Source organism: Salmo salar, chromosome ssa14 (genome assembly GCF_905237065.1).
Source record: "Salmo salar chromosome ssa14, Ssal_v3.1, whole genome shotgun sequence".
Lineage (NCBI taxonomy): Eukaryota > Metazoa > Chordata > Actinopteri > Salmoniformes > Salmonidae > Salmo > Salmo salar.
Window position 1 is genome coordinate 73,901,598 of NC_059455.1, and position 19,655 is coordinate 73,921,252.

Below are 19,655 nucleotides of genomic sequence, written 5' to 3' on the forward strand. Positions count from 1 at the left end.
TTGAGTGTGTGTGTGTGTGTGTGTGTGTGTGTGTGTGTGTGTGTGTGTGTGTCAGAGCAAATAACATTTCTAGCTGACGTTTGAAGATAAACGTTCAAATAGCATTTTTGTTCTCTGTTTTATTGTCTCATATACCGGATAGGTGCAGTGAAACGTGTTGTTTTACAAGGTCAGTAGTACGGTGCCCCTTTTGATATATAGGGTTAGGTGCATTGTTCAAGGGCATATCGACAGACTTTTCACCTTTCCGGCTTGGGTATTCGAACCAGCGACTTTTTCATTACTTCCCGCTAGACTATTTCAGCACCCTGGACAGCTCTTACCGTTAAAGCGAACGCCCTAAAAACAAACCGTTCATGATGTTTTGAAAGTTATATCTAGCGCGTCCACGAAGACTAGGCCTAGTATTCAGAAGAAGCATTCATTTGTCAAGACACAACGTTGAATTTTTTCATATCAAGTCAATTCCAGAGCTACAAAACGGGATTGATGATTTACTTCAAGATTTCTCGAGCTATATCGTTATTCGATAACGAAAAGTGTCCATGTTAAATTGTTCTCACAATTCAAACTCGTTTTAACGATACAAGGAGTCCCCCTAGTGGTGACGGATGTATATGCATGCACACAGTGAGAGATGACATCTTTCTCCATCATCACTAAAGACCACTGAACCTGTCTGTCACTTTCATTAATACCGTATGCCTCGGATGCTCACCAGTCATATTTCTCACATCAAGTTTACTGTTAAACAATGTCTCTCTCATCCCACTAGATGTCACTCTGGTTCTGTTCCAATTTTTCGTGGGCCTAAACTGGATCGAGGATTGTTTGAATGAAATAGATGGAGAGTTTATATTTTGGGGCATGAAACCTAAAGACAAACTCATATACAAATCATAATGAAGACAATATCAACAGAATAACATAATGAAACAAAATAAGAAGCCTTAGGCTATAAAAAGCAACACAAGCACAGTCAGGTTCCCTCCATAACAGAAAAGCCTGACTGATTATTATGGAGAGCTGCGAGCTGTGCCAGTGGGCGCGATCCGGGGAGAAGATCCTAGCCGTGGGTGTCCACTCCACTCCGGTTCCCAGTGCCCGCTGCCGGTGCTGCGGCCCTAATCCCACCGTGTGAGTGGGTATCTGCCTCCCAGTAGCTAATCCTGCCAGGCATTCTAGCTCGTCCAAAATGATGTGGTGGGTGGCATCATCTTTCATCTCAACCATCAACTTCAAAGTTTCCACATATTTAAATGTTTTAATGTTTTCGACATCCTCAGCCCACGGATGCTTCGTGGAATTGTAAATATCCTGTGTGAAACGCAATAATGATCAAGACGAAGTATTTAAAAGATTCACGATTCTGATTTGTTAGCTTCTATCTTTATTGATAAGGAACAAAATAAATCACAAAAGTGCTCAAGGTGCCACACAAGAGCACGTAGCCCTCTCTGTTATTTTATCTTTGTCATTGTTTTCACTCTCCACTACCATAAACTGACAAACTGTGTTCCACAGCCTGTAGCCATAGGCTATATCATATAGCCAAAATCATACAAGTTTAATCTCTTTTGTTCAATAAATAATAGACGTCAATGTGTCCATATTGTAACATATAGCCAACATAGCCTATAGTGTGAACAGCCAAATGATCCGCGAGAGAACGGATTTTCAAATAGGAGGATAGCAAGAGAATATAACGTAGCCTACTTCTACCCATAGATACTGAGTTAAAGTAACCATATTCAGAGCAAACAAAGGCAAAAGCAATAATAAGCTACCCATTTGTTCCACGCGCGCTGTATTTTCCTCTCAGAACAGTGCGCGGGGTTAATCCATAGACAATAAAACCAGGGTTAATCCCACCCACTCTGCTCACCCCCGCAGCCTGGTGCTCAGACACCCCTCCCCCTCTTCCTCCGGCTGAGTTTCGTGAGAAAACGATCAATTTATAAACAGTCTGCCTAAAACCGAACGTCGACCAAGTCTACCGTTCTGGAGATGTGATGGATTATAACGGCTTGTTCCCGAAAAAGCGGGTTTAAATGCATAATCAACGGAGACAAGAGACGGGATAAACAAGGGGCAGCGTTAGCAGGCGAGCGAGAGCAATTGCAGAAGACAAAGGTAACTGTGCTACGAACTATGTGATGAATTAACAGTCGAGAAGAACAGTTGGGAGTGTGCAGGAGGCAGAGTTTGAAAAAAGCTCCAGAGATTGTCTTTTGAAATATGAACAGAGCGACATGCTTGTTTTTGTCTCCATCTCTTTCATTGGAATCCACAGATGAGCTCTCGGTGGTCGGGAAGCATAACAACCCTAACACGACGATGCCCTGAAATGGTAATGACAGTCATTATGAGAAGCTAAACTGTAACCGTTAGAGACATATATGCTCTTCATGGATATACAGGGAGAAAGGAGAGATTCGTTTAAAAACACATGATCAGGAAAAAATGATAGTTTGAGAGGCTATAGCTTAGATGTTTGAAGGGACATGTATTCGATTCGTTGCGTTCAAGTCGAAAATCGAACTCAAGCCACGAACGCTGGCACTCTGAAATCTATAACCAAACGCACAAACCACTGCAGAGATTGAGTGGCTTTTCCCACATTATTTTCTTGCTAAGTGTGTATACTTGAAGACTATAGGCTACATGTTGATGAAAGAGACGGACATAGATCTACTTATGATATAGTTTCAACGAAAGCACATAGCGGTCTATAGGCTACTTTCAGCACCTCGGACAGCGACCACAATGACACGGCTGCGCAAGAAAGCTTTCATTGCACTTTTCTTATTCACTCTCTTCATCTTCGGGACGATGATGGGCCTCAGAACACTGAAACCCAGCGATGGCTTCTCAGACCTGGCCCCGGGCATGGGAGAGTTTGTGAGGGAAAGAGGAGGCGACCATCGACGGCCAGTCTCAAACGACATGGTAGTTTCCCCTGGTCAGTCCCATCTAGCCAGCGACACCAAAGTCGTCTTCACAAAATCCGACCGTGACTACAGTATATTCTACGACGTACAAATATTCTATTACCTGTGGTATGGCACCCCACAGATGGACGGTAAATATATTCACTGGGACCATGTTCTAGTGCCGCACTGGGACCCTAAGATCGCCCCCAGCCACGCCAAAGGAAGACATACTCCTCCAGAGGACATAGCGTCGAGTTTCTTCCCGGAACTAGGACCATACAGTTCGAGAGACCCCTCCGTGCTGGAGTCACATATGTCGCAGATTGAAGCGGCTGCAGCAGGTAAGGGATTTTGGCACCACTAACCCCTCCAAACTTAAATATTACCATCAAAAGGTGTCCTGAACATGATACTGTACCTCTTAAATATTGAAGTATTAAAGTAGCTTCACTTAAACTCCTCCATTCATCTGCACCAATTATATGAAGGGTTGTTATAGGCCTACCCTTATGTCAATATTTATACCAGAGATGTCACTAACCGTTTCCGCCTCAGGTGTACTGGTTCTGTCCTGGTACCCGCCTGGCATTGCAGACAACCATGGTGAGCCATGTGAAGACCTGGTGCCTGCTGTCATGGACGCTGCCCACAGACACAGCATCAAGGTAACTGGTGAGAGAACTGGTATGTTTTTACAATTTATGGTGCTTTACTGAATTCATAAATGTCTGGCTGCAGGATTGGGGTCCATTCCATTCCAATTCAGTCAATTGGAATTTCAGTTGACTTCCGGATTGGACTGAATTGAAATGGAATTCACCCCAACCCTGGCTGGTTGGCTGGCTGGCAGTGATGATTGGTTAGTAGGTGCTTCCAGGTTTATGTTTTTCACTCAGATTGTTTAACAGTCTGTCACAAGAGACTATGTTAACTCCAACCTTTGTTGTAGTAGTCTAAGTGAGTATCAGTCATGGTCTTTGAGCCTAAATAAATACATAGAAATATTCCTGTTGCCAAAGCTGAGTGAGCAGCCACAGTGTAATTCATAACTTCACTGTGTTCACTCGAAGACAGACGCAATGCATTTCATTTTTAGAGGGTGAAGTGTGTGATTTTGGAATGTATTTTCTATGTATAAAACCATCTGTTCTAGCCCACTTTCTTCCTCCATCTTGTATATTATTGATGTAGACAGAGAAAACACATTTCTTCAACAACCTCACAAGTCTTTGGGTGCTTCACAAGGTCCTCTGAAGGCAGACAAAACATTTTTTCAGGATTTTTAAACCAAGGGATGACAGTTTCCATTTGACTTGGAAGAGTGACTCAGGGGACACGGTTCAAGCTACTCTTATACTGCTTGACTTTCAGTCTATTGAAGCCATTAGAGATGTTCTGTACATTCATGCACGCACCCACACAAGGACACACTCACACGAACAGCATTGGCGTAACTGGGGCTGACCATGCAGCCTGAGGCCTGTGTGCATGGCACGAGAGGGTCTCTCGCACGCACGCACGCACGCACGCACGCACGCGCCTGCACACACACAGTGTATACAGCTGAGGAAAGGGACTCGTTGAACAGCACATCAGCTCACCTTGCCACTCAAAACCAGCCATGACACAAACTGACAGCCCAGCTCGGTCGCTGCTGTGTCAAACACCGTGTTGCCATGGAAACTGTTTATGAAGACCTTGCAGCCTCTTAAAAAAAAAGGGAGCCAGAGAGAGGGAGTGGGTGTTCTTTCCTTTCTATCTAGCCTGCCACGCTCTGTCATTCATGGTTCGACTGTTCTATCAACAGTTGACGGTGAGCTGAAGTAGACCTTTCGCTATACAGCAGCTGAGGTAAACATCCTAGTTGTCAGGCAGTTTAAGACTGGTCCCATATCTGTTTGTGCTGTCTCGACAATGACAGTAGGTGTTGGCTATACAGCACAAAGAGATCTGGGATCAGGCTAGTCTAATCCTGGGGTGAGAGGGGGCAGCTGCCACAGTCCTATTCATGTAATTTGGATCATACACAGTCATCTGTGTCACAGCAATCACAGCCATCTAAATGCTGAGAGATTCCCTGTTGATCCTTCAAGGTGTGGTGTGTGAAATCTGGATCAGATCCAGGTCTCCCTTAAAAAAATAGTTTTTAAACCTCAAGGGATTTCATTCTGGTTTGATGTTTGATGTATAGACCTTATATGTATGCCATATGCTGTAAGGCCCTGGTATGGTTCATTGAAGGGTTGGCAGGTATTATCTCTCAGTTGCAGCAAAGACAGAGTCACAGAGAGAAAAAGGCCTTAGGTAAAACTTTAAAGTAGAGAGTATTATTGCCTTAAAGTAGAGAGCAGTATCCTGATTATTATCTCCTGCAGATAAAGTTCACTGCCGGGCCACTGGAAGGAATACAACTCCAAAATCCATTTTCTTTTCTTAAATGAGGATGGAGGATCACTTGAGATCAAAGAGAGGGTGAAGTCCTGAGTTTGGATAATGGATATGATCGCTGGGAGCTAGGAGTGTCTGCTTCAGTGGTCCGCTCTTCCTCATCGGACACACTCGCACGCACCCCCCCATTCTGTTTGATTGCTGATGTTACCTGGACCAATCCCTATGGGGCCTCAGAGTCAGAGTCAGAGAAGGAGAATTTATTTAAAGATGATCCACCAGCTAAGCGATCTCTGATTGTCTGATCCCAGCCCTCTGATTAGCTGATCCCAGCCCGGAGGCCTCTGACTGTCACGTCCTGACCAGGTAAAGCGGCCATAGTAAAATGGTCAGGGCATGGCAGGGGGTTGTTTTGTGTAGGTTTTGGGGTTTTCTGTTTCTATGTGGGAGTGTTCTAGTTTGCTATTTCTATGTGTTGTTTTTCCATGTTTGGCCGGGTATGGTTTCCAATCAGAGGCAGGTGTCTTTCGTTGTCTCTGATTGGAAGCCATACTTAGGCAGCCTGTTTTCCTTTGGGGGTTGCGGGTAGTTGTTTTCTGTTTTAGTCGTAAGTACCTGACGGAACTGTTGTTGGTCGTTTTTCTTGTTTTGCTGTTGAAGTGTTTTCATTAAAGAATTAAGAATGAGCACTATCCACGCTGTGTCTTGGTCTCCATTCCACGACCCCTGTGACAGAACTACCCACCATAAAAGGAACAAGCAGCGTGAGAGGAGGTACCTGGAGTCATGGACGTGGGAAGAAATCCTAGATGGAAAGGGACCCTGGAGCCAGGCTGGGGAGTACCAGCGCCCGAAGGAGGAACTGGAAGAAGCGAAGAGGGAACGACGGTATTACGAGGCGTTGTATCCTCCAATTGAGGAGGTGAAGCGGCAGCCCCCAAAAACTTTTTTGGGGGGACATAAGGGGAGTTTGGCTAGGTCAGGGGGAGCCCTGACCTAACTTCCCGGGCATTTCGGAGAGAGCCATGGAGGAAACCAGAACCAGTCGGGGAATCAAGAGCGGAGTACGACGCTAGATTCCGGAGAGAGGGACTGGCGGAAAGGGCACGACGGAGCAGGCGCACAGAGGGGCGAGCAATGCAGTATGGAGTAATGCGCACTATGTCGCCCATACGCACTCACAGTCCGGTGCGGTCGATACAGGCTCCTCAACGTTGTCGTGCGACAGTTAGCCGGCAGCCAGGTAAAAGTGCTTCGGCTCAACGTATCTGACCTCCAGTGCGGCTCCTCGGCCCAGGATATCCTACGCCTGCTCCACGCACGGTACCCCGCATTCCCCAGCACAGCCCAGTTCGTCCTGTGCCGGCGCTCCGCCCTTGCCGGGCTGGCATCAGCATCGAGCCAGGATGGGTTGTGCTAGCCGCAAGCACCAGACCTCCAGTAAGCCTCCATGGCCCAGTACGTCCGGTGCCGGCTCCGCGCACTCGTCCCCCAGTGCGCCCTCCGCTCCTCAGCCCGGAGCCTCCGGCAACGCTCCTCAGCCCGGAGCCTCCAGCGACGCCTCCCAGTCCAGAGCCCCCGGCGACGCCTCCCAGTCCGGAGCCTCCGGCGACGCCTCTCAGTCCGGAGCCTTCAGCGGTGGTCTGCAGCCCAGAGCCTTCAGCGGTGATCTGCAACCCAGAGCCTTCAGCGGTGGTCGGCAGCGCAGAACCTCTGGTAATGATCCACAGGTCAGGGTTCTAGAAGCAGAGGGATCTGCGGGCAGAACGGGGGCTACGCCCGGAGCCACCTCCATAGCTGGAGGATTGGCGGAAGGTCTGGGTGTAGCACAGGAGCCGTCATTGACGGTGGCCACCCTCCCTTCCCTCCCTTTTTGTTTAGGGTTGTTTTTGTGGGGTTTTGGTTTGGTGCAGTCGGGGTCTGCACCTTCGGGGGGGGGTACTGTCACGTCCTGACCAGGTAAAGCGGTCATTTGCCATAGTAAAATGGTCAGGGCGTGGCAGGGGGTTGTTTTGTGTGGGTTTTGGGGTTTTCTGTTTCTATGTGGGAGTGTTCTAGTTTGCTATTTCTATGTGTTGTTTTTCCATGTTTTGCCGGGTATGGTTTCCAATCAGAGGCAGGTGTCTTTCGTTGTCTCTGATTGGAAGCCATACTTAGGCAGCCTGTTTTCCTTTGGGGGTTGTGGGTAGTTGTTTTCTGTTTTAGTCGTAAGTACCTGACGGGACTGTTGTTGGTCGTTTTTCTTGTTTTGCTGTTTTCATTAAAGAATTAAGAATGAGCACTATCCACGCTGCGTCTTGGTCTCCATTCCACAACCCCAGTGACACTGACACACACACTAGTCTGACAAGATCAATATCATCCGTTCGCTTGGTCCCCAAAATAACTGTCATTCTGGATGGACACTGATGCATGAAATTTGAGAACCCACATATTGATTCTCTGAGCCCCAGGAAAAGGTTATACTATTTAAGGATGGATAAGCTAGTTGGAGGATACATGGCAAAACACATTGGTTTTAACAATAATGAAGAGTTTCTGAAATCCATTTCCATTGTCCTCTAAGAGTTCCTGAATATTTCCCTCTCTTCATGTACCTTAGGATTATTTTACTATGCCAGTGATTTGAACAGTCAAACGCACAGATGGTGCTCACCACACCTTACCAATTGAATTCTGAAGGCATTGACATACTGCTTTTTAATAGCACAATCAAATGGCAATGTGCTGATATACTACTGAATATTACTTCTTCCTTTACAGAACCGTATTTACATCGAAGTGGTATAATAATGCTTCAAAGACCTTGAAAATGTGTATTGCAGACAGTATTGTCCTCTTTATTAAGGGTTTATAATGATCCGTATCCCTACTCTGTTCACACAGGTGGCGTTCCACATCCAGCCATACAAGGGTCGGACCGACCTCAGCATGCATGATAACATCAAATACATTATTGACAAGTAGGTTGATCTTCCACTGTTCTATACATCCACATCCAAATCTCCTCCTTTTCTCTTTCTCGCTCTCTAGATCATTGACAAGTAAATTGGCCTTCGACTGTTCTGTACATCTGCATCCTCTAGCCAGCCAGCCACTCCACTTCTCATCTAATCTCCTTTCCTTTCTCCACTTCACTCTTTCTATCTCCACTCTCACTTCCCCCTATCTGTCTCTTGCACTCCCCACTTCTCTCTCTCGCTCTCCCCACTTCTCTCTTGCTTTCTCTCTCGCTGTCTCTCGCTTTCCCTACCTCTCTTTCTTTCACTCTCTCTGCCTCTCTTTTTCCTCTCTCAAAGTCATACAGATTAAGAAGGTCAGAGCTCTGCTTTCCTTATTAATGTCCAGTGACATTGGAGGTCTAGGGATCTGGAGAAATCAGAGTCCTCTTCAGGTCTGAAGGAGGTAGAGAGAATGAAACTGCAAGTAGCCTTTGTCCTGATTGGATTACTTTCCCTTTTATTATTAGAGTATTCATCTGAGGGCTTTAGACAATTGATAGTGCCACTAAAAAAATTGTACCTGTGGAAAAATGTATGAAAAGAGTTTGGCTATGGAACAGACCAGCAGTAAGTAGCCTGCAGGTCCCAAATCTCTTTGTGCCGTCTTGCCAACTCCAATGGTCATTGTCATGCCAAACATATTCATAACAACGACTATAGTAGAGGACAAACGTAGAGGGCAGAAAACAAATATGTGATTGTTTATCTAATGAGGCATGATAGTGATCCACCTAAACATTGTCCCAACATTGAGACACCCTCTGTGGTTGGGCGGTAGGGTTGGTGCATCGTTGTCAAGCTAACTGAACTGTGATGATCGTGATTGAGGACAAGCCTAGTATACCTTATTTCCAGGGTGAGATGTTTCTGCCAACTTCTGCACAACCAACTGTGCTGTCCATCTGCCTGAAAAGAAACCACAGAGAGAATGAGAAGGGAGGGGGGAGGGGATGCATTTCTATCATCTGATCTCTCCATCTACAATGTTCACACACTCCAAACTTGCTCTTAAAATAATAGCACCATTCCACATAATAGCATTTTCTGTAGACATCTGACACTTCACCCAATTGAGAACGCTTCTGTTGACGGAACCTGCTGCTTTGTAACAAGTGTATATATATCCTACTGTTCAAAAGTTTGGGGTCACTTAGAAATGTCCTTGTTTTTGAAAGAAAAGCAATTTTTTTTATCAATTAAAATAACATCAAATTGATCAGAAATACAGTGTAGACATTGTTAATGTTGTAAATGACTATTGTAGCTGGAAACGGCTGATTTTTTTATGGAATATCTACAGTTGAAGTCGGAAGTTTACATACACCTTAGCCAAATACATTTAAACTCAGTTTTTCACAATTCCTGACATTCAATCCTAGTAAAAAAAACCTGTCTTAGGTCAGAGGATCACCACTTTATTTTAAGAATGTGAAATGTCAGAATAATAGTAGAGAGAATTATTTATTTCAGCTTTTATTTCTTTCATCACATTCCCAGTGGGTCAGAAGTTTGCATACACTTAATTAGTATTTGGTAGCATTGCCTTTAAATTGTTTAACTTGGGTCAAACGTTTTGAGTAGCCTTCCACAAGCTTCCCACAAGAAGTTGGGTGAATATTGGCCCATTCCTCCTGACAGAGCTGGTGTAACTGAGTCAGGTTTGTAGACCTCCTTGCTCACACACGCTTTTTTAGTTCTGCCCACAAATTGTCTATGGGATTGAGGTCAGGGCTTTGTGATGGCCACTCCAATACCTTGACTTTGTTGTCCTTAAGCCATTTTGCCACAATTTTGGAAGTATGCTCAGGGTCATTGTCCAATTGGAAGACCCATTTGTGACCAAGCTTTAACTTCCTGACTGATGTCTTGAGATGTTGCTTCAATATATCCACATAATTTCACATAATCCTGCGTCATGATGCCATCTATTTTGTGAAGTGCACCAGTCCCTCCTGCAGCAAAGCACCCCCACAACATGATGCTGCCACGCCAGTCCTTCACAGTTGGGATGGTGTTCTTCGGCTTGCAAGCCTCCCCCTTTTTCCTCCAAACATAACGATGGTCATTATGGCCAAACAGTTCTATTTTTGTTTCATCAGACCAGAGGACATTTCTCAAAAAGTACGATCTTTGTCCCCATGTGCAGTTGCATACTGTAGTCTGGTTTTTTTATGGCGATTTTGGAGCAGTGGCTTCTTCCTTGCTGAGCGGCCTTTCAGGTTACGTCGATATAGGACTTGTTTTACTGTGGATATAGATACTTTTGTACGTGTTTCCTCCAGCATCTTCACAAGGTCCTTTGCTGTTGTTCTGGGATTGATTTGCACTTTTCGCACCAAAGTACATTCATCTCTAGGAGACAGAACACGTCTCCTTCCTGAGGGGTATGACGGCTGCGTGGTCCCACGGTGTTTATACTTGCGTACTATTGTTTGTACAGATGAAGGTGGTACCTTCAGGCATTTGGAAATTGCTCCCAAGGATGTACCAGACTTGTGGAGGACTACCATTTTTTGGGCCGATTTCTTTTGATTTTCCCATGATGTCAAGCAAAGAGGCACTGAGTTTAAAGGTGGGCCTTGAAATACATCCACAGGTATACCTCTAATTAACTCAAATGTTGTCAATTAGCCTATCAGAAGCTTCTAAAGCCATGACATCATTTTCTGGAATTTTCCAAGCTTTTTAAAGGCACAGTCAGCTTAGTGTATGTAAACGTCTGACCCACTGAAATTGTATAACAGTGAATTATAAGTGAAATCGAACCCACAAATGCTGTTGCTCCAGATACTCAACTAGTCTAAAGAAGGCCACTTTTATTGCTTCTTTAATCAGCCCAACAGTTTTCAGCTCTGCTAACATAATTGCAAAAGGGTTTTCTAATGATCAATTAGCCTTTCAAATTATAAACTTGGATTAGCTAACACAATGTGCCATTGGAACACAGGAGTGATGGTTGCTGATAATGGGCCTCTGTATGCCTATGTAGATATTTCATAGAAAATCAGCTACAATAGTCATTTACAACATTAACAATGTCTACACTGTATTTCTGATCAATTTCATGTTATTTTAATGGGTAAAAAATGTGCTTTTCTTTCAAAAACAAGGACATTTCTAAGTGACCCCAAACTTTTGAACTGTAGTATGTGTGTGTGTGTGTGTGTGTGTAGCACCCGCCACAGTCAGAGATTATGTAATTTAAATATATATATATATAATATATATATATATATATATATATATATATATATTTAAATTACATAATCTCTGACTGTGGTGGGTGCTACACATTGGAGGATTGGCTATCTATACTCATGATATGTTTATCTTCTTGCATGTTCACTTCCCTATAAAAAGAAGCGTGATTTGCATGTATACTGCAATTCAGATTCTAGCTGCATATGTAAACATGAACTAAACTAAACTAAATCTTTACCGCATAGGTACGGGAACCACCGCGCCTTCTACCGCTTCAGGTCGACCACGGGGCGGATCCTTCCTCTGTTCTACGTCTATGACTCCTACCTGATCCCGCCTGAAGCCTGGGCCGACCTGCTCCACCCCGCCGGCGCCCACACCCTCCGCGGCACGCCATACGACGGTGTCTTCCTCGCCCTGGTCGTAGAGGAACGCCACAAACATGAAATCCTGGCCGGTGGCTTCGACGGCATGTATACGTACTTCGCCTCCAACGGCTTCTCCTTCGGCTCCTCTCACCAGAACTGGAAGGCGGTTAAGGCCTTCTGTGATGGTAACAACCTGCTGTTTGTGCCCAGCGCCGGGCCGGGATACGTCGACACCGCAGTGAGGCCATGGAACAACCACAACACGAGGAACAGGGTCAACGGTCGCTATTACGAGACTAGCCTGCAGGCGGCGTTGTCTGTGCGGCCGGAGATCGTGACCATCACGTCATTCAACGAGTGGCACGAGGGGACACAGATTGAGAAGGCGGTGCCTAGGAAGACGGTGTCGCGGCTGTATCTCGACTACCAGCCCCACCGGTCAGATCTGTACCTGGAACTCACCAGGAAGTGGGCCGAACACTTCAACAAGGAGAAAGACAAGTGGCTCATGTAGTGGACAGGACTCCTGACTGGACTGGGTTCGATGGGAATAATGCCTTTTGGGTGTGACTGGAGCAAGTAAAACTGAGGAGCTTTTCACACTACTGAGCTGAGCCGGACCGAACCAAACCAAGCTGCATTGAGCTGGCCTGGTTAGTGGTTACACGTTCTCTATAGTTGCTGGAACCATGCTGAAAAGAAAAATGTGGAAAGAAAATAGCACAGACAGAAGTTTGATTTGGGTCAGCATGATAGTTTGAAAAGGGAAGGAGTGGCCTCACTGCTGGGTATTCTGGGTCGATATGAATATACATTCCTCTATGTATTTATTTAGACAGTGAAGCTAAAACTTGCAAATGTGGCCCTATACTCCAGCATTTTGGATTTGAGATAAAATATTTCATATTAGGTGATAGTACAGAATGTCACCTTTTATTTGAGGGTATTTTCATACATATGTTTTACTGTTTAGAAATGAAATACCTTAATGTATCTAGTCCCCCAATTTGAATACCTTATTTTTTCACAAGTATTTGGACAAATTCACTTATAGCGTATTAAAGTAGTCAAAAGTGTAGCATTTGGTCCCATATTCCTAGCACGCAATGACTACATCAAGCTTATGACTCTACAAACTTGTTGGATGCATTTGCAGTTTGCTTTGGTTGTTTATCGGATTATGTTTTTCCCAATAGGAACTAAATGGTCATTATAAACTGGGTGGTTCGAGCCCTGAATGCTGATTGGCTGACAGCCGTGGTATATCAGATCGTATACCATGTGTATGACAAAACATTTATTTTTACTTCTCTAATTACGTTGGTAACCAGTTTATAATAGCAATAAGGCACGTCGGGGGTTTGTGGTATATGGCCAATATACCACGGCTAAGGATTGAATCCAGACACTCTGTGTTGCGTAGTGCATAAGAACAGCCCTTAGCTGTGGTATATTGTCCATATACCACACCCCCTCGTGCCTTATTGCTTAAATAATGTACTGGAGTCACTTTTATTGCTTCATTGTCCAAATAAGTACAAAGGGGAGTGTATGCCTTTGACTGGAACAAATGGGACTGAGACTGCTCACACCATTGACTTAGGCCAGGTGGAATTGTTGCTCTCAGAGGGCAAGATGGAGGTTCCACTATATTGCTTACACCTATCCAATCCTCTCAGATCTGCCAAAGTGTCTAGGGGGAGAGGGCTAGGGGTTGATTTGGGATTCAGGGGTACACTCATGATTTAACCTGTCTCTGTGTTCATCAACTCTTCGGTTCTTCTCTCAAATGAACATTCCAGAGGACTTTTTATCACGATACCTGGTTTCTTTTTGAACATCTGAATATACAACAAAGTTTAATCGGTTGGTTTACCTCGACTTATGTTAGTGGCAAGAAACGCTCTGTTTTGAGTAACTTAAGTATATTCCTTTCAAATTAGTTCTGTTATGATGATCGCCACAGTAATGATAGAGCATTGGGGTTGTGTAGTGTGGGTGAATTCTGTTGTGATGATAGAGCATTGGGGTTGTGTAGTGTGGGTGAATTTTGTTGTGATGATAGAGCCATTGGGGTTGTGTAGTGTGGGTGAATTCTGTTGTGATGATAGAGCCATTGGGGTTGTGTAGTGTGGGTGAAGTCTGTTGTGACGATAGAGCATTGGGGTTGTGTAGTGTGGGTGAGCTTTGAGCCTTTCTGACTTATTCTTTCCTGTATTACTTTGAAATGGTGAAAGGAAACAGACAATACGTTTATTTATCTGAGAATACTTTGTGTGTTTGAAATAGAGTGGTTTCGACTAAGCCAAATCAGCAACGGTCAGATCAACCATTTGGGAAGGAGCCTGTTCTGTATTACACTCTTCTATCATTGTCCTGCCAAACTGTAATAGCTACTTTATCACTCAACTCAATTAGAAACCATGGGGTCAGTGCTGAATCTGTTGACTACCAACACCTTGTGGACTACCAGTGGAGGCTGCTGAGGGGAGAATGGCTCATATTAATGTCTGGAATGGATATTATTATGAGCCGTCCTCCCCTCAGCAGCCTCCACTGGTCGCTACACTGGCTGTCCTGCTCCACACACACACAGTACCCAAGCACATCACCCGTTAACCGCAAATACCCAACCAGGCTTTGGCGTTGTGCGGTTACATAAATGCCAGGCTTCACAGCCCCGTGCAATGGCAGGCTCCGACGTTCCTCATCATTACTGATCTTTCTAGCGCCAGGTGACAGATCAGATGATATGTTCCTACCATTATAGCTCAATGGATCAGATGTGTTCATACCATTATAGCTCAATGGATCAGATGTGTTCCTACCATTATAGCTCAATGGAACAGATGTGTTCATACCATTATAGCTCAATGGATCAGATGTGTTCATACCATTACAGCTCAATGGTTCAGATGTGTTCATACCATTATAGCTCAATGGAACAGATGTGTTCATACCATTATAGCTCAATGGATCAGATGGTGTGTTCCAACCATTATAGCTCAATGGTTCAGATGTGTTCATACCATTATAGCTCAATGGATCAGATGTGTTCATACCATTATAGCTCAATGGTTCAGATGGTGTGTTCCTACCATTATAGCTCAATGGTTCAGATGATATGTTCCTACCATTATAGCTCAATGGTTCAGATGTGTTCATACCATTATAGCTCAATGGATCAGATGTGTTCCTTCCATTATAGCCCAATGGTTCAGATGGTGTGTTCCTACCATTATAGCTCAATGGTTCAGATGATGTGTTCATACCATTATAGCTCAATGGTTCAGATGATGTGTTCATACCATTATAGCTCAATGGTTCAGATGATGTGTTCATACCATTATAGCTCAATGGTTCAGATGATGTGTTCATACCATTATAGCTCAATAGTTCAGATGTGTTCATGCCATTATAGCTCAATGGTTCAGATGATGTGTTCATGCCATTATAGCTCAATTGTTCAGATGATATGTTCATACCATTATAGCTCAATGGTTCAGATGATGTGTTCATACCACTTTAGCTCAATGGTTCAGATGATGTGTTCATACCACTTTAGCTCAATAGTTCAGATGATGTGTTCATACCATTATAGCTCAATGGTTCAGATGATGTGTTCATGCCATTATAGCTCAATGGTTCAGATGATGTGTTCATGCCACTATAGCTCAATGGCTCAGATGATGTGTTCATACCATTATAGCTCAATGGTTCAGATGATGTGTTCATACCACTTTAACTCAATAGTTCAGATGATGTGTTCATACCATTATAGCTCAATAGTTCAGATGATGTGTTCATACCATTATAGCTCAATGGTTCAGATGATGTGTTCATGCCATTATAGCTCAATGGTTCAGATGATGTGTTTATACCATTATAGCTCAATGGTTCAGATGATGTGTTCATACCACTTTAGCTCAATAGTTCAGATGATGTGTTCATACCATTATAGCTCAATTGTTCAGATGATGTGTTCATACCATTATAGCTCAATGGTTCAGATGATGTGTTCATGCCACTATAGCTCAATGGTTCAGATGATGTGTTCATACCACTTTAGCTCAATAGTTCAGATGATGTGTTCATACCACTATAGCTCAATAGTTCAGATGATGTGTTCATGCCATTATAGCTCAATAGTTCAGATGATGTGTTCATACCATTATAGCTCAATGGTTCAGATGATGTGTTCATACCATTATAGCTCAATGGTTCAGATGATGTGTTCATACCATTATAGCTCAATGGTTCAGATGATGTGTTCATACCATTATAGCTCAATGGTTCAGATGATGTGTTCATGCCATTATAGCTCAATGGTTCAGATGATGTGTTCATACCACTTTAGCTCAATAGTTCAGATGATGTGTTCATACAACTTTAGCTCAATAGTTCAGATGATGTGTTCATACCATTATAGCTCAATAGTTCAGATGATGTGTTCATGCCACTATAGCTCAATGGTTCAGATGATGTGTTCATACCATTATAGCTCAATTGTTCAGATGATGTGTACATACCATTATAGCTCAATGGTTCAGATGATGTGTTCATGCCACTATAGCTCAATGGTTCAGATGATGTGTTCATACCACATTAGCTCAATAGTTCAGATGATGTGTTCATACCACTATAGCTCAATTGTTCAGATGATGTGTTCATACCACTTTAGCTCAATAGTTCAGATGATGTGTTCATACCATTATAGCTCAATGGTTCAGATGATGTGTTCATACCATTATTGCTCAATAGTTCAGATGATGTGTTCATACCATTATAGCTCAATGGTTCAGATGATGTGTTCATGCCACTATAGCTCAATGGTTCAGATGATGTGTTCATACCATTATAGCTCAATTGTTCAGATGATGTGTACATACCATTATAGCTCAATGGTTCAGATGATGTGTTCATGCCACTATAGCTCAATGGTTCAGATGATGTGTTCATACCACTTTAGCTCAATAGTTCAGATGATGTGTTCATACCACTATAGCTCAATTGTTCAGATGATGTGTTCATACCACTTTAGCTCAATAGTTCAGATGATGTGTTCATACCATTATTACTCAATAGTTCAGATGATGTGTTCATACCATTATAGCTCAATGGTTCAGATGATGTGTTCATACCATTATAGCTCAATAGTTCAGATGTGTTCATGCCATTATAGGTCAATGGTTCAGATGATGTGTTCATACCATTATAGCTCAATGGTTCAGATGATGTGTTCATACCATTATAGCTCAATGGTTCAGATGATGTGTTCATACCACTTTAGCTCAATAGTTCAGATGATGTGTTCATACCATTATAGCTCAATGGTTCAGATGATGTGTTCATACCACTTTAGCTCAGTGGTTCAGATGATGTGTTCATACCATTATAGCTCAATAGTTTAGATGTGTTCATGCCATTATAGCTCAATGGTTCAGATGATGTGTTCATACCATTATAGCTCAATGGTTCAGATGATGTGTTCATACCATTATAGCTCAATGGTTCAGATGATGTGTTCATACAACTTTAGCTCAATAGTTCAGATGATGTGTTCATACCATTATAGCTCAATGGTTCAGATGATGTGTTCATGCCACTATAGCTCAATGGTTCAGATGATGTGTTCATACCACTTTAGCTCAATAGTTCAGATGATGTGTTCATACCATTATAGCTCAATGGTTCAGATGATGTGTTCATACCATTATTGCTCAATAGTTCAGATGATGTGTTCATACCATTATAGCTCAATGGTTCAGATGATGTGTTCATGCCACTATAGCTCAATGGTTCAGATGATGTGTTCATACCATTATAGCTCAATTGTTCAGATGATGTGTACATACCATTATAGCTCAATGGTTCAGATGATGTGTTCATGCCACTATAGCTCAATGGTTCAGATGATGTGTTCATACCACTTTAGCTCAATAGTTCAGATGATGTGTTCATACCACTATAGCTCAATTGTTCAGATGATGTGTTCATACCACTTTAGCTCAATAGTTCAGATGATGTGTTCATACCATTATTACTCAATAGTTCAGATGATGTGTTCATACCATTATAGCTCAATGGTTCAGATGATGTGTTCATACCATTATAGCTCAATAGTTCAGATGATGTGTTCATGCCATTATAGCTCAATGGTTCAGATGATGTGTTCATACCACTTTAGCTCAATAGTTCAGATGATGTGTTCATACCACTTTAGCTCAGTGGTTCAGATGATGTGTTCATACCATTATAGCTCAATAGTTCAGATGTGTTCATGCCATTATAGCTCAATGGTTCAGATGATGTGTTCATACCATTATAGCTCAATGGTTCAGATGATGTGTTCATACCATTATAGCTCAATGGTTCAGATGATGTGTTCATGCCACTATAGCTCAATAGTTCAGATGATGTGTTCATACCATTATAGCTCAATGGTTCAGATGATGTGTTCATACAACTTTAGCTCAATAGTTCAGATGATGTGTTCATACCATTATAGCTCAATGGTTCAGATGATGTGTTCATGCCACTATAGCTCAATGGTTCAGATGATGTGTTCATACCACTTTAGCTCAATAGTTCAGATGATGTGTTCATACCATTATAGCTCAATGGTTCAGATGATGTGTTCATACCATTATTGCTCAATAGTTCAGATGATGTGTTCATACCATTATAGCTCAATGGTTCAGATGATGTGTTCATGCCACTATAGCTCAATGGTTCAGATGATGTGTTCATACCATTATAGCTCAATTGTTCAGATGATGTGTACATACCATTATAGCTCAATGGTTCAGATGATGTGTTCATGCCATTATAGCTCAATGGTTCAGATGATGTGTTCATACCACTTTAGCTCAATAGTTCAGATGATGTGTTCATACAACTTTAGCTCAATAGTTCAGATGATGTGTTCATACCATTATAGCTCAATGGTTCAGATGATGTGTTCATGCCACTATAGCTCAATGGTTCAGATGATGTGTTCATACCATTATAGCTCAATTGTTCAGATGATGTGTACATACCATTATAGCTCAATGGTTCAGATGATGTGTTCATGCCACTATAGCTCAATGGTTCAGATGATGTGTTCATACCACTTTAGCTCAATAGTTCAGATGATGTGTTCATACCACTATAGCTCAATAGTTCAGATGATGTGTTCATACCATTATAGCTCAATGGTTCAGATGATGTGTTCATACCATTATTGCTCAATAGTTCAGATGATGTGTTCATACCATTATAGCTCAATGGTTCAGATGATGTGTTCATGCCACTATAGCTCAATGGTTCAGATGATGTGTTCATACCATTATAGCTCAATTGTTCAGATGATGTGTACATACCATTATAGCTCAATGGTTCGGATGATGTGTTCATGCCACTATAGCTCAATGGTTCAGATGATGTGTTCATACCACTTTAGCTCAATAGTTCAGATGATGTGTTCATACCACTATAGCTCAATTTTTCAGATGATGTGTTCATACCACTTTAGCTCAATAGTTCAGATGATGTGTTCATACCATTATTACTCAATAGTTCAGATGATGTGTTCATACCATTATAGCTCAATGGTTCAGATGATGTGTTCATACCATTATAGCTCAATAGTTCAGATGTGTTCATGCCATTATAGCTCAATGGTTCAGATGATGTGTTCATACCATTATAGCTCAATGGTTCAGATGATGTGTTCATACCATTATAGCTCAATGGTTCAGATGATGTGTTCATACCACTTT

At 42.8% G+C, this 19,655-nt stretch overlaps 1 protein-coding gene across 1 annotated transcript; it reads left to right on the top strand.

Moving 5' to 3' along the window:
* Positions 1-1,931: 1,931 nt before the first annotated feature.
* LOC106570274 (glycoprotein endo-alpha-1,2-mannosidase-like protein) lies at positions 1,932-14,351 on the top strand. Its single transcript, XM_014142409.2, has 4 exons — positions 1,932-3,274; positions 3,489-3,598; positions 8,208-8,284; positions 11,770-14,351. The coding sequence occupies exons 1-4, from the start codon at positions 2,767-2,769 to the stop codon at positions 12,404-12,406; spliced, it is 1,332 nt and encodes a 443-aa protein (XP_013997884.1). The 5' UTR covers positions 1,932-2,766; the 3' UTR covers positions 12,407-14,351.
* The last annotated feature ends 5,304 nt before the right edge of the window (positions 14,352-19,655 follow it).

Bases quoted from the DNA above. Each gene is read 5' to 3' on its own strand.
- LOC106570274 (XM_014142409.2), top strand. From the start codon at position 2,767: ATGACACGGCTGCGCAAGAAAGCTTTCATTGCACTTTTCTTATTCACT. The intron at 3,599-8,207 runs GTAACTGGTGAG...CTGTTCACACAG, and splicing joins CCCACAGACACAGCATCAAG to GTGGCGTTCCACATCCAGCC. The intron at 8,285-11,769 runs GTAGGTTGATCT...TTTACCGCATAG, and splicing joins ATCAAATACATTATTGACAA to GTACGGGAACCACCGCGCCT.